Here is a 16,502-nt window from a genome sequence, read left to right as displayed (position 1 = left end):
ACTAAACAATGAGATAGAGGGTACCACTTTTTATTGTGGGTTTTAAGGGGTATCCACTGGTACCTTACTTAACTTAATTTTCATAAGATTTCGTTTGGATTTTACTGTTTCAAGTTTGGCCAGTCCCAAAATCTTTTTTTTTTCACAACTTTTTAAAAAGTTTATCTTACACCATCATAAAAGGAAAAAGCTGAGTAAGGAATCATTTTACATAAAGAGCCTGGTAACTACCCATATATAAGACCTTACATTAATCTTATTAAAACATTGCTAGCTCACTACAGAAGAGATAATTTATGAAATAAAGTTTCAAGTATGGAATGGTTTAGAATATACTTGGTCATTTTTGGTGTACTTTGTGTTTGCAGTAACCGAGTTCGATCAGCTGAAGGTGAGATTTCTCTAGAACTTTGTCACTTTTCTATTTTATTTTATATTAATGCTGTCAATATGTTTCCGCAGCGCTCGTCATTCGGTTAAAATTCTTCTCCTTTTCGGAAGTTTTCGGACTCTAAATATGCTGAAAAACTGCGGACTCAGCAAACGGTTAACTAAAAATCGATTCACTCGAAAACTGCTGGAGTTTCGAAGGGCAATTTTTTTTGTCAATTCTACACCCTATTAGGAGCATAATTTCAAAAAATTGCCCTGATATAAGGGGTGCCCTACGAAAACCTGTTTTAAGGCCTTTTCTGAATCTCGGACGCTGGTCTATGTCAAAAGAAAGTGTAATCTCTCTTTTTAATGGATCAGAAGCAACGCTCGCTTTCTTCATTTTTTGGACCTATAAATTAACCTCTGTCCGTCCGTCCGTTCGTTACCGACTTTTCTCGAGATTGAATCATAAGAATCTTTTGATTTTTGGTACAAAGGTGCAAAATGGTGGTGGCCAAAATGTGACGGAGCCCGATTTTCGAAAAAAATTTTGGGGGCAAATTTGGGCTTAAAACGGCTAAAAAACGGGTTTTTTGGATCATTAATTTTTTCTGATTTATTACCATCATATGTAAAAGATGGCTTAAGCAGATTTTTGCAAAAAAATATTTTGTTGGCTCAAAAAACACATCTTTATCTACAAGAATCACTATTTAATAAGCATACACCTTTTTTTTTTTTAAGAAACTAGTTTTACCAAGTAGCCTCAATGTTTCTTAAGAAATCGGTCTTTTGAGCCTTAAATGTTTCTTACATGTTTCTAAACTTTGTCAAGCTTAAAGGACGCATTTCGATAATACAATAGTCTAATTGACTAATCCACGGTACTTTCCTATCTTCTATATAGATTTTCTGACTTTCTCAAGTGTTTCTAACTGTTATGTATGTATATTTCTGGAACCTTGATTGGAAAGTTCTTAAAAAAAACAAATTAAAAAATGCTATTTTCTCATTCTCAGCCTCAGCATGTTTCTTAGATGTTTCTTAGTTTTTAGGCATTCTGAGCCTCATGTTTCTTAAAAGTGTGTTTCTTAAAAAAAAAAAAACGTGTACATCAATGTTCTTAGTCAAATTACTCAATTTCTTTTAGAATTTCAAATTATATTATTATCATGTTATTTTTTCTAATCAGCCAAACCAGTGACAAAAGTCAAAGCATTCAGAATTGGTGTAAATCGATTCTGGCTGCACTGCTTTCCGAGGGGCAAACAAGCAATTAATGGCCGGAAATTCGAATGGTTTTACAACGGAACGGCCCTCAAACCCAATAAACGTATTAAGATCCGTGGATCGAACACTTGGGTAAGAATTCAAAAACCAACAGCACAAGATGTCGGAAAGTATTCGTGTAAAGAAATTTTGGCTGGCAATGATAGAAAGACTCTTAGCATTTTCCATGTGAAAATTGGTGAGATTATTATTCTAAACCATACTTGAGTCTTTAAAGCTCAAACCTCCATCTCATCTGTAACTCGAATGTCTCCTCAAACTTCTTAACATGTTTTCTAGTCCCTCCAGTTAACAATGCCTTATAAACCAATCTCCTTGACCCCATATTTCCATAATTCGAACAATTTTGTGTTCCCCATGCGTGTTCGAGTTATAGAAATTCCACGGTATTACAAGCTGAATCTGATCAACTCGCGTTCGTTTAAGTTTTGCAAACTTTGATTTTTCTATGGAATATTCAAGCAAAATAATAAATCGAAAATTTTAGTCTATCAATCCCTCACTTTTCTCATGCTTCGGATGGAGCTAAATATGGCCATTATATCATTTAGTATACTTTTGGATTCGATTCGATCCGATTTGAATAATATAAAGTTACAGGCCTAACCAACGTGCATACAAGCCAGTTAACTTTAGAACACCATGATGTGATATAAAAGTGACATGGTTGGTTGATTTGAATAATAACCCCGTCACCAACACTTTTTAAAGTTCATTTTCTATCGTAGACCAATCAACACTTGAATTCATTAACAAAAATCGTCCGAAGAACAAAATTGTATTGAGCGGTGATACTACAACCCTATATTGTAACGCAACTGGTACTCAGCCAATCAAATATAAGTGGTACAAAAACAACAAGAAAATAAGGCGCACAAGTCGTCCGTATTTAATCCTCAAGAATTTGAAAACAACAGATTCGGCAAAATACAGCTGTAAAGCAAAAAATAAAGTGTTGAATATACGATATGATGTCAACCTAGATGTAAAAGGTATGTCAATTTTTAACGTTTTTGTTCAATTACACTGTTGTGCTTAATTGTAAGGGGGGGGGGTCACTTTCGGAAGAAAATATCCCAATATAATTTTATAATGACCCTCCCCCATTTTTGGAAATTTTCCTGAAAAAGTGCACAAAACCTTCATTTCCCTAGGGGTTTTGGGGAATTGCCCCAAAATCACTAATATCGATCCCCCAGAGTACCAACCTGCTTATTCCCCTACAATTAAGCACAAAAGATTAGTGACCTATTATTGTGTTCCTTTTGATTTGGAATATATTCGGCACTAACCTAGAATTAAACAATGGTACTTGATATCCTTTAAAAAGAGCAATAAAGTAGATAAGTTGAGATGGAACGACTTGCTTTGGCCGAAAGAAAGAGCTTTTGAAAGATAGTCAAGTTTTTGAGATCTGCTCTGACTATAGACTTATTTACTATTTACAGTATTAGGTAGTTTTGCTTCCTAGACCTACTTAGTACACTATGCATTATAAATTCATCTTTAATTTACAGCAAGGGCTAGGGTTAGTCCCTACATAGAAAAAGATGGAGATGATGATGACGGAAAAGCTATCGTTGGTTCAACTGCCTCTCTTTCATGTTACGAACTTCAGAGCCCTACTTTACCCAAGTTCGTCTGGCTTAAATGGAAAGGAGCGGCCAATTTAACCGTATTAAACAAAATCGCTGAATCGTCAAATAATTTAGTCGATTATGCATCAATGGTTGAGATTTTACCAGCAGATAGGTATAAACAGGTGTCCAAGAAAGCTTTCCGATTGAGAGATCCAGAACATAGGATCCATGGCGTGGACCTGATATTTCCTGATGTGACGCTATTCGATCGTGGATTTTATACGTGTTTAGTTTCAAACCAAGCTGGATACGATTACAAAATCACTTATTTTAACATAGAACGATCACGTAAGTTTTTTACTTTTTCATATTACAGTTGACTCTCTCCTATTCGATCTTCAACGGACCAAAAAAATAATTCGAATTAAAGAAATATTCAAATTATAGAGAGTAATTTAAACAAACTTCCACACGAGGGGACCAATATTTTAGTGCGAATCACGGAAAGATTCAAATTTAGAGAGAGTTAGAGAGATTTCTATTGTAATACCCCCGAAACAATCCCACAATGCATCGCTTTTTTAGAAAAATCAAAAACTCCGATAAGATCTATATGATAATCACATACCATGTAGATTTCAAGTTTTAAGCATTGTTTCTCTTCTTTCATTCCAGGAAAACCACGGATCCCAAATAATATCACTGACCTCGCAGAAAAAATTGGAGATGATGTAGAAATTAAATGCTTTATTCTAGGAGAAGGACCTCTCAATGTTACATGGTGTGTTTTATCATTTTATTTACTCTCATGACTCAAGATATTTTCTTCAGTGTAAAAAAAACCTTAAAACTAGGAATTCCAAACTACTACTGTACATACACTGAACTCACTCTAATTCAAATTATCATTATTTTTTTCTGTAGTTGGTACTAAATCATTGGTTGCCTCAGTTTAAAAATGGTATAAATTGCTCTCTGTAATTCGAATCTTTCTCTAATTCGAAGAAAGTTTCAGGTCTTTTGAAGATCGAATTAAGGAGAGTCATAACTGTAAATTAGTTTAAGCTAGTGTTTTTGTATTCCTAAACTGTAACACGTAGGGGCCCCCACGTACTGTAAAGAAGATTCGGATTCGCAGTTGATATGATCTTCCATTCTTTTTGACAGGTATAAAGATGACGTACCAATCGGTGAACTTCAACATATTAGTAAATTCCAACAGCGAAACCATCGCTCAATATTCAAAGTTTCCAATTTCAAATCCGCTGATGCAGGCTATTATAAATGCAGAGCCAAAAACGCTTTTGGAGAAGCTAGCTATACTTTTAAATTAGTACCCATGGTTACTAATAATAATGCGGTACCGAAAATAATAAAGGATTCAAAAACGACTTATCAAGTTGGTATCGGGGAAGATCTGGAGATTAAAATACAATACGTCGTTAAAGGAATCGCCCATACGCAATTACTGTTATATTGCGGTGGTCAAACTGATAACCCGTTATGCGCTGGAGGACGGAAGACTTTATCGGGGACATTTCGGGTGTTAGATGTTCCCAGAACAATGGTTTCTGAAGGAGATAACCACACCGTAATGTTGTCTTTCAAGAAGATCAACGAATCGTTGTATGGCAACTATAGTGTATTTGTTGGAAACGCTCTTGGTTACGATTTCATTAATGTAACGATTAAACCCGCAGCAGGTAAGTACTCATGTAACAGAGATTCTCTATAAATTTAAGGTCAATGTTTATTGCGCTTTCTTGGGGAAATCATGGGGAAACAAAAAGATTACTAAAGAGATGCATCTTCATTATTGACTAAATTCAACTCAAATTTAGAACATTTTTACGATTTGCTTTGATTAATTTGGCTCAAAATGTTTGAGAGAGTTTCTTCCTGAGTCTTGAGCTTGTGCAGTTATTATGTATATAGCTTAGAGCACTAATTTCATCCGCATTTTCTCTCTTAGTCAAACCTGTAATCCTGCACATGCGCACTACAACTTTCATCACACAACTTGGCGTGGATTTCATGTTCCCAGAATGCAAAGTAGTCATCCAATCAAAATCGCTAGCTAAAATCACATGGAAAAAATCATTTAGTGATATTGCGTCAAGTGAACGTCATATTGTCCGACAAAACAAACTCATGATTAAAGATGTTCGGAATTCAGATGCTGGTTATTATACATGTAATGCTCGAAACTCCGCTGGTAAGTCTTTCGCTGGTTTAATTAATTCACAGGAGTGATTCTTCAAGCTTAGATCATCATCACTGTGAAAAAATCTTTCAAAAATATTCATTCAATCAAAAGATATCAAACTAAAATTATTGCTGGTTAACTCTATAAAGTAATAAAAAAACGACAAATAATTTGATTGAATGAATATTTTTGAGAATTTTTTTCACAGTTATGATGGTCAAAGATTGAAGAATCACTCCTGTGAAAATGGTAATTATACCACATTTCTACAAGAAGTTGATTTTTTTCTTCTTCATTTTTCATTTTCAATTTCCTTTATTTTTCAATTTGTTTTGTTTGATAATATTCACAACTATCTTTTCAACGACCACAAAATCGCAACTTCATTCAAATTCTATCAAAAGTTACAGCCATTTTTTGTCTCAACTGCAAATTATTTTGAGACAGACTTTATGCACCAATCTCACTTTTCTTATCATAAGCATCTCAGCATTTTAATTCAAACCACTTTGAAAGGAATTCTTATTTTAACTTTTTCAACTTTTCATACTAGGTGAAGACCAAGTCCGTCTGATATTGAAGGTATGGCCTTTAGTAATCAACAAGACATCACCGGCTCTTATAACACGCCTTGGTAGGGGAACCGTAGAAATCTTTTGCTCTGCATACGGAAACACCCGAAATATGACCGGAACAATCGAAAATGCGGGTTACCCAGTACCTAACGTTGTCAAAACAACCAAAGACAATTTATTTATGGTGAAGGTGAATGTAACTGACGATGGAACTTTTGTTTGTACCATTCAAAGTGGAAAGGAGAAAGCTCAAAGCGCAACCGTTGTTGAACAATTTCATTGAAAGTGATCAGATAGTGATACAAACAATTTTTGGACCTACCCCGGTGGGGTGGAGGTCCTATAAATTCATCTCTGTCCGTTCGTCCGTTCGTCCGTTCGTTACCAGCTTTTCTCGAGATTGAATCATAGGAATCATTTGATTTTTGGTACAAAGTGGTACACACGGTGGTGGCCAAAATTTATAGAAAAACTGGCCAAGTTCAATATTTTTTTATAATCCCATTATCAATTACTTAGGTATTAGCTTTTCTCGAGATTGGCTCTTTCATTCTTTAAGACTTTTTGCACAAAGATGCATAACTATAAACCCTCGGAGCCCAATTTTCGAAAAAAAAAATGTTTCTGGGCAAATTTGGGCCAAAAAACGGCTAAAAAGCGGGTTTTTTTGACTTTGTGAAAAATTGGATCATTGATTTTTTCTGATTATTTGCATGGAAGTAGGGTAAAAGATGGTAAAAGATGGCTCAGGGAGATTTTTGCAAAAAAAATTTGTTGGCTCAAAAAACGCATGTTTGTCTAAAAGAATCACTATTAATAAGCATACATTAATGTTCTTAGTCAAATTACTCAATTTTTTTATGAGATAGATGTTTTTTTTGCTCACGAAGTCTTGAATATGAAAGAATATTTCGAGAGCATGAAATTTTGGTTTCTAAACGTTTTTTTTATAAGAAACAAACGACTAATTTTAATAAATCGTCACTATTTGTGTTCTGAATGATTGTTTAACGTTGATGCTCACGTAGATATCAATTATATATGTGTCAAATGCATAACCAGGTAGGTCCATAAAAGTATCACTTGTTCTATTAAAAACAACTTTTATAATAATTTGAGTCTAAAATTTGTTGGAGCCCATTAATAAGATTAGAATATGATATGGTCCCCCATATCTCAAAAATTACAAAAGCATTGTCTGATTTTAACTGATTCCAAGGCCTTTTTAATCCGAAGGTAAAGGAACCAAGCATCAGCGACCGTAGCATGAAGGTAGAGCATCCAGCTACGGTGCGCAAGGTTTTGGGTTCGATTCCCAGCCGGTTGAAACCAAAGATTCCCAATATGGTACTTGATGCCTCTCTGTTTGATGCTCAGTAACTAAAGAGACGGATCAAGGGTAAGTGGAGAAATCCAGGGAAAGGAGTGGCGCCATCCCTTACGTTCTGGTAGAAAGCTATACGAAAAGGGAGCCTTCTGGTCGCCCTCGACTGCGGTGGTAAACTTATTTACTTACTAAGCATAGACACTTATTGATTGGCTTTTGAGGGGTTTGGCAATGATGGGAAATTTTTCCTCAGTGTGCACAGCAACGTGCCGTTAAGAGTGAAAGGTGTGTTACAGAGAACATCTGTATTAATTTAAGTCTTCCTTGACATTAAAGCAATATTGTCCATTTGTATGATTACTTCGAACTTCTGTAATTCGATCTAAAACGTTGGTCCAATCAGCTGGAAAAGGATATAAAATACTCTCTATAATTCTAATCTTTCTCTAATTCAAAGAGGATTCTCTTTCCCTTTAAAATCAAATTGAAGAAAATAAACGGTACATTAACCTTTTATTTTGAGAAAATCTTTCTTTAAGACTAAAACACCTCCTTTTCTAGTGAAGTCGGCCATTTTGAACTCCAGTCGATTGAGCATCTTGGGAAATGATTAAAAGAAGCCAACCAACTTGGACGTTATAAAGCATGCTGGGATATCAACACTATCTTACCTATGAATTCTGGAGGTGCCTTTTACACTTTGGATTATTGCGGTGGCAAAAAGAACACGATTTCATTGATTCAGGTCCGAGATAGGTGGAGTTCATATTTATACTACCATTCGAACTATTCTCGAGCTTGGGACAAAACTCTTGATGGATTCTCAGATAAACCCTGGATAAGAGGTAAGTAATACACTCTCTCGTCGATTTCAATAGCGAGTTTATGTATTTGTACTTTTGAGGACGGTAAAGTGACTCAAGAGATTTGGAAAAACCCGCACTTCTGACCCGCATTATTGAGGACGGTAAAAGTGCTGATTTACCGTCGTCCTCAGTTGGTCATGATCAAGACAAATTAGAACCTTACCGTCTCCGTCGCTGAAAACACCCATACATAAACTCGGTAATTATTGTTTTAGGACTGCAATTTTCTAGTAGCCGGGGAAAACCTGGTCCAATTTATCCTGGATACCCAAGCCTTAAATGTGTTTCTTATTTTCATATTTCTGCTACCGACAGCTTTGTGAACCAAGGGTCGGCAATTTTTTAGCTTCGCGCAATATTTGAATGGATAAAGTAAGCATGCACTGCATTTTTATATTGGGATGTAAATCGCCTTAGAAAGACCAGGCGTTAAACCAAAAATATAAAAAACATTCAACAGTTTAAAAGTTTCCTGCCTAGATATTGAGGTCAGCTCAACTTAAGATTTTGCAAGGAGCTTACTAAGGATATTTTCTGTATTTTCCCCATTTGTTTGCTTTCACTGCTTTGGCTTGATTTATAGTACAAGTATATTAGTTGAAGTGTTTGTGTGTTTACACTCAGTACTTTTCATCTTTTATAATTTCAGGTCAAAGTCAAGATAGCGACAAGGCTTTCATGTTCGAATTCAACCCACCTAAAAAGTACGCACCACGATACTGTGGCAAAAATGCGATATGTGGATACGGAACCGGGCCCTGTTTCGGAAATAAAAATCTCTATTTGAAAGGATACCCGGGTTCTGCTTATGGAACGCGTGGAAATATTTGGTTTGGTAAAAGCAAAACAGTCTTTGATATTCATTCACTGAATTTCCCTGGAGGTTACCGTCAAAGGATGGAGGTTTTCTACAGAGTCGACTAGAACAAACATTATTAAAAGCAAAGAGGGAGACTTATTTTCATCTTTATCAATTTAAAAGCAACCATTAACACTCAGAATGTCCGTAAATAAGTATTGAGTTGAAACACTACTGGAAGTTCAGCTCAAAAACCTTAAAGCAATATACTGTAAGAGAGAAGTGTTGAAATTTAAGAATCTTAGCGTTTTAAAAGCTTCACATTTTTCAAAAGCTCATTTGGTGGAAACTTCAGAGAAAAAAAGGATTCAACTATCTTTAAATAGAATCTGTTATTAGCAGACGGTCAGTGCAGCAAGTTTTTTTTCTACCATATCTTTATCTTCGAAGAAATCGTCAGATTTGGTTGATAACTATTTCGTGGCATATATTATATTTCTTCGGTCACCAAAGTCAATCAAAAGCCAAAGTCCTCTTTTGTGTATAATTGCTTTCTTTTTCATTTCAACAGGCTCTTTCCGTGTGTTATGCTTATTAAGAGAGACTGATCATAGGAGGGAGGGTATAAATTAGCTACAAAAATAGAATGAAAATTTTAAAGAACAATAATATTTTGTAATGAGCCTGTATTGTGGAGTATTTTCAATTTCTCAGACATACAAACCTTTCTACTCAAAGACATTTAAAAGCGATTTTTTTTCCGGACACCCTGTATATAAAGCATTTTCATTGGCCTATGACCTTATAGTCAGGTAGAATTAGCCCGAGACCTGAAATTTCAACTAATTCTACCTGACTATTAATTTTTGTAAATATATCTTATGATGATTGTGTTAATTATTACAGTAAAGGAACTTATTTTGGCGGGAACTAATTTTAGCAAGCGGCGAAAATCTTAAAAATTTTAATTTTGGCGGGAACTAATTTTGGTGAGTCAACGAAATTCTTAATTTTGGCGAATGACAGCGTAAATCTGTTCTGTTTTGCCTTATTTTGAGCAATTTTGATGAATTTTAGGGGTTATTTAGGCAAGGAAACAAAAAATTTAATTTTTGCGGGAACTTATTTTGGCGAGCAAGGAAAATATTTAATTTTGGCGGGAACTAATTTTGGCGAATTTTGCCTAAATTCGCCAAATTCGCCAAAATTAGTTCCCGCCAAAATAAGTTCCCTTAAGGTAGACATTTTTAACTCGAACTCGAACTCGAACCTCGAATGTCTCCTTAACTCGAACAACTTTTCTCTTCCCTTCAGGCACCCCCTTCTCACAGACCCGGTAGGATATTTTCAGCCAGTGGGGTGAAAATAACGGACTGAAACTCGATGGGGATTAATACTCCCATGTTTTTATGACTGAGTATTTAAATTCCATTGCTTCGAGCACGAAAATTCAGCGGTGATGGAAATAGAAACACAATAATTTGCAGTGAGGATTAGTTAATTTGATTATTATCGGTGGGAAATTAGAAGTCAAATCAAAAATTAGATTACAATTTTCCACTGGGAACAATATTTTGGCCAACTTTTCCAGTTGGAAGGGGTCTCAGTGGGTCTGTGAGAAGGGGGTGTGACAAACCACACTGACCCCAGCATTTCCCACCTTGTGGTAATAAAACTGGTATTAATATTTTTCCAAGATACACCTTTTTTATAAGTATATAAGGTACTATAAGTATATACTTGGGGTACTAAACAGAGATCTTGCCAGGATAAGTGAGTGGGCTCGTCAATGGAAGATGTCTTTCAACCCAGACCCTTCTAAACAAGCTGTGGAAGTCTATTTTACCTGCAGAATCACTCCTGCTAATGCTCCAGTAATCTCCTTCAATAACACTAACATCGCTGTCAGTGAGCACCAGAAACATCTAGGTCTTATCTTAGATTCAAAACTTTCTTTCGATTACCATCTTGAGGAGAAGATAAAAAAGGCCAATAAAGGTATTGGCCTTATTAACAGACTTCGCAAACATGTGCCTAGAAGATCTCTTCTTACCATCTATAAATCTTACATTAGACCTCATCTTGACTACGGTGATATCATATATGACCGCCCAGGAATTGCCTCTTTTGTGCAGAAGCTTGAATCCATTCAATATAATGCCTGCTTAGCTATCACAGGTTGCTTTCGTGGAACGTCTCAGGAGAGAATATACTCTGAACTCTCGGGGTACCTAAGGCACTCCCCAATGGTCGCATGAGGTTCCGCCCCTTAACGTAAATGTTTTTTAGGTTTTTTCGAAGCATTTTGATATAGAAAATGGGATGGGGCATGGTCAGATGGTCCCACTTGCTGAAAATTTGAAAATTTTTGATAAAAACCTAATTTTTTAGCCAATTTTCATGATTTGGATGACGTCACAGAAATAAGAATTTGAATAACTTCTAGTAGGTAAAAGCCTTTGACTTCCAATTTTCACCAAATGTGTAAATCAATAAAAGGAAGCGATTTAAGAAAAAAAAATTAAATTTTTTTGCTGACGTCAGCATATTTCAGCAAAAACGTTTTTTTTGTGAATTTTGCTGACGTCAGCAAAAATTTAAAATTTTTTTTACGTAGATCGCTCCCTTTTGTCGATTTACACCATTGGTGAAAATTTGAAATCAAAAGCTTTCTCCAACTTAAAGTTATTCAAGATTTTCTTTTTATGACGTCATCAAAATGGGGCAAAAATGAGGTTTTCTCGAAATTTTTCAATTATGGAGCAAGTGGGACCATCTGACCATGCCCCATCTCATTTTCTATACCAAAATGCTTCGAAAAAACCTAAAAAACATTTACGTTAAGGGGCTGAACCTCATGCGACCATTCGGGAGTGCCTTAGGTACCCCGAGCTTGGCATTGAAAGCCTTGCTGACAGACGCTTTGCCAGAAGAATGATATTTTTCTATAAAATCATAAATAACCAAGCTCCGTCTTACTTACGTAACTATCTGCCAGCAAGGCTTACAGAGCCAGTTAACATAAGAACAAGAAATCCTATTTATCCTCTTAATATACGAACTGAGCGTTTTCGTAATACTTTTTTTCCTTACTGCATATCACAGTGGAATGTCCTGGGCGCGAATATAAGAGATCTACCTTCTGTTAAGACTTTTAAGAATGCAATTTTAAAATTTTTGAGACCCAAACAATCTCGTGTTTTTGATGTTTCTGACAATCAAGGTGTAGTCTTTCTAAATCGACTTCGGGTAGGGTTCAGTCATCTGAACGAGCACAAATTTAGGCATGGTTTTCGTGATACTTTAGACCCTTTTTGTGGTTGTCGAACTAACTCAGTTGAAAATACTCAGCACTTTTTTCTGCACTGCTCTATATATTCCCATGCGAGACAATCTCTATTCGACAAACTACAAGACTTAGGTATTATTTTCCTCCCACTAAACCCTTCTTATTTTTGTCGGTTTTTATTATACGGTGATGAAAGCTTGACTTTAATTTTAAATCAAACTATAATTCTTTCTGTCGTTGAATATATCCATGAATCTGGAAGGTTCAGTGGTGCGTTATTTTAGTCTACTACAACCATAACTCTCTCCACGTCACACCTTGTTTTACTTTTTCCTTTCTTCGTAGCCTTACCTCTGGCGATATAACTTAAATTTCTAGCGGAGGGAGGGACTATATTAATGTTTAGTAGTATTTTGTATTATATGTTCGTAATGTACCCTGTGTTTATGTTTCAATAAAGAAAAAAAAAAAAATATATATATAAGGTATATTTTTGTGAGCAAAATGATGTTTCTATCCTGGAATATGCTTCTGACATGCTTATGTAACGATGCAATTACATGTTTTGCATCTTTTTTTGCATTTTGGAAGATTAAAGGAAATTCTGTCAGCTTAGAACTTAAGGTCCAGTCTCAACTTGCGCGAGCTGCGATCACACCTTTTAGCTTCAATCCATTTTACTTGGAAAAAAGATTATGTCATAAAAATGTAGCGCGCACTCGAAAAAAAAGATGAGTACATTTCAACTTTTTTCTGGCCATATGAATTTCCGGCCATATGAATTACAAATTTAAGTCAATTTTAACCCTATTCAACCTAGGCTTTTAGGGGCGGTTCAGAACTAGGGGGGGGGGGGGCTTTTCCTGTACCACCCCTTAACTTTTGATCTAGTGGGTCTTTTTTGATGAAATTTGGCGCACAAGATCCTTGTCACGTAAGGTAACTTTTGACAAAAATTTTTTTTGGTGACGTCACTCGTCATGCCCAAAGTGAGCAAAAACCGAAAAATTCCTTTGTTCTTATAAATAGCTATTGTATTCTAACAAAGGCTTTAGAAAAAAGTTGTCTGAGTTTAAAATGCTTATTTTATCCTAAATATTCAATAAACTACGGTTTAAATGATATATTTGACATCAAAAATAAATTTGTATTAGAAAAGTGTCAATTTTTGTGACACCTTACTGTCAGAAATGTCATCATGCTCAAGGTGTGAAAATATTTAGGTGTCAAATTTTTTTTTTTTTTGAAGCTAAATGAAAGTTAGGAATTTACAGAAAATTTCACGGCAAAAGCTCTATTATTTCATGAACTATTACCAATAGTTTGACCTCCGAACAGAAAGAGCCCCCCCCCCTTAGTACGAATAGGGTTAAGTCAATAAATAGTCAATGTTTAGATATTTGACGTCAAATTTTTTTCTGGCTGGTTGTGCTCGTCGAAATGCATCAAAATGGCGAAAACTAAAGAAATACCAAAAAAAATCGAAATTCAACAAAATAATGGATTCTGCACCCCTGACAACTGCTTCATGAACGAGATTGTGAAGGACAATGATGTGCTACAATGTAGAAGATGCGAAAGGTTTGTCCATTATGCATGCACGGAGCTACCTGCCTATCAGATACAGCTGTGTCTCCAATACAAAAGCCGGCGCTTCGAATGTGCCAAATGTGTTACAGTCACGCCAATTCTTCTGGAAAAGATCAAAACAAGTACAGAAAGAGTGCGTAAGGACAAGGCAACAAATACTGATAAGGTTAATAATGGAGAGCAACAAGGGGATAAATCTACAAACGCTCGATTGGACAGGCTGGAGAAGAAAATCGAGAAACTTTTAGATAAGGAAGATGTCGCTAAAGATAAAAAACAAAGGACATACGCAGAAACTACCAAAGAAGAACTGAAGAAGCAAGAGGTAACTATGAAACAACAGACATATGCTAGCATTACAGAGTTAAAGAAACAAGAGGTAACGATCAAGAACTTCATCAAAGAAGAGAAAGAAGAAGTACGATGGCTGAACCTGACAAAGTGCAATATCATTGTTCACAACATTGGTGAACTCAAACATGAAACCCTTGAAGAACAGCGAACAAGTGATAAAGATTACGTCGAAGAATTTGTGAGCAGCCAAATGGGACTAAAGGTAAACATCGTCAGCGCAGAAAGAATAGGAGCTCGAAAGAGCGAGATGTTCAGGACGAAACGTTGGCGACCCTTAAAAGTTGTGTTAAGGAATGAAGAAGAGAAATGTCAGATTCTAGCATCAGTCCACAAGCTAAAGAAAATTGTAACTGATTTACGAGTAACCGATGATTTTTCTAAAAAAGAACGCGAAACCATCAAAGAATGGCATAGGAACGCAAAAGAGAAGACAAAGTTACAAAAGGATGGCAGTCAAATAAAGGTTAGAGGAAGTCCTCGGACTAGACTCTATTTCAAGAAGATCTGCTGTGACTTACGCGTTACTGAAAATGAAATATTGTAAAGAGGACTGATTTAGAGGCCAACTGTGCGCCTACAAAATGTTAAATAAATATGATTATTTCATAGAGGTCAATAGACCTGCGAAATATATTACTATAAATAAATAAATGTTTGATAACCAAAATTATTGAAATGAAAATACAATAAGTAGAAGATTTATGATAGAGCTGGCACAGCATGCTCAAAGTGAGTGACTCAAGATGTGAAAAACAACTCAAGGTGTGAAAAACGACTCAATGTGTGAAAAACGACTCAATGTGTGAAGAATAATGCTGAAAATGTGCTCCCAGAAATCTAATTTAAGCTATGGGTAAATATTCTGTCTTTTTCATTAGCGAGAAAAATGAGCTTGGTTCGAGTTTGCTCTAAGATCTGGAATACTTGGTTCACTACTAGAGGATTTCTTTACTCCCTTGGATTTATCTTTTTTACGCTCTGTCAAACTATCTCTATCTCTCTGTTAAACAATGGCAATACAAAATCAAAAAATAAGTTTATCCTGTTCAGATGCTCCAAAGAAAAAACGGTATTTCAAGAACAGAATTTCAAGGTGGAAGAATGACCGAGCCTTAAATTTCAATGTTGAAAAATCATAACTCAAAAACTTAGTGGGCAACATACCAACTCAATCATTTTCTCTCCTGACAAAGCTGATCTTCTCATGGCTAATGTCACTGGTTATCTTTTGGAATGGAAACGAAAGAAGTTCAAGAATGAAATGCAAAACGTGTTTTTAAGATCATGCAAGAAAAAGTCTTGCAAGTGCGGCCAGAAATGTGCGAAGGGTGTTTGGAGGACTACCAAAGTCAACTTCATCACTACTGTCTCACAACGGAGACAAAGCAATTTGTAGAAGATGCATTTTCGAATCTCCTTAAAGTGGTCGATGAAGAGGAAGCCAACGAAATTTGCAACAAGACGCTACAGATGAATGGTGAAATCAAATATTCCAAACAAGAACTCTTAGTTGATGAACAAAGGGTCAGAAATTTGAACAATTAATTTTAAAATATTTAAATTGTTAAATTATTTTATTACTCATAATATACCGTTACATAAAATTAGAAAAGAAATAAATAAATAAAGCTAATGAAATAACCAAATTGTTGTCTTTATATATGTATTGATCTCTTATAGAAAAATGAATGTCATCAATATAATAAATCAGCGTGTTAAAATAATCCACCTGTTCGTACACTTCTTTACACCTTTCTTTTTATCTTTGTAGTGAGCGTGATGGTACATTGAGTACATCTTCGCTTTTAACTTGATAATACTCTCATTCAGCAAAGCCTTAAAAGTAACTCACTTTTTTTAGTCTTACTTACATTAAGGCAGTTGAGCTTGACGAAAGCCTCAAATAACTTCAATAAAATACCTTGAAGACTTTCAAAAAGCGAACGTTCCCAAATTCATTACTTTTATTCTTAAACAACGTACGTAGCTGAAACTTAAAGCATCATATATATTATCATGATGTTTCATTAACCCTACCTTACTCTAAATGCTTGACCTCGGGTGAAATGATTGACTTAAAGAATAAAAGAAATAAAATACAAGTAGAATCTAATCAGAGAGGAATATATTCAGAGCTTTAATGAAAATACAAGTGTCCATTACCACAGGAAAAATTTTTCGATTTCCAAGGTTGGAAATTTCAAGTTTTCTTAGTTGGAAAAAAGATAAAATCCAATGAAAAATCCAACCT

At 35.3% G+C, this 16,502-nt stretch overlaps 1 protein-coding gene across 1 annotated transcript; it reads left to right on the top strand.

The window, feature by feature from the left end:
• The first annotated feature begins 244 nt into the window (after positions 1-244).
• LOC136804321 (hemicentin-1-like) lies at positions 245-6,848 on the top strand. The gene is made up of 8 exons (XM_067061026.1): positions 245-391; positions 1,568-1,843; positions 2,394-2,657; positions 3,183-3,593; positions 3,921-4,026; positions 4,413-4,948; positions 5,218-5,460; positions 6,005-6,848. Exons 1-8 carry the CDS (start codon positions 316-318, stop codon positions 6,307-6,309), a joined length of 2,217 nt encoding a protein of 738 aa, XP_066917127.1. The 5' UTR covers positions 245-315; the 3' UTR covers positions 6,310-6,848.
• Positions 6,849-16,502: the final 9,654 nt, after the last annotated feature.

Source organism: Clytia hemisphaerica, unplaced genomic scaffold, assembly GCF_902728285.1.
Source record: "Clytia hemisphaerica strain Z4C2 unplaced genomic scaffold, Clytia hemisphaerica genome assembly, whole genome shotgun sequence".
NCBI classification, from domain to species: domain Eukaryota; kingdom Metazoa; phylum Cnidaria; class Hydrozoa; order Leptothecata; family Clytiidae; genus Clytia; species Clytia hemisphaerica.
The sequence above is the reverse complement of the archived record's forward strand: the minus strand, read 5'-3'. Positions and strand labels throughout refer to the sequence as shown.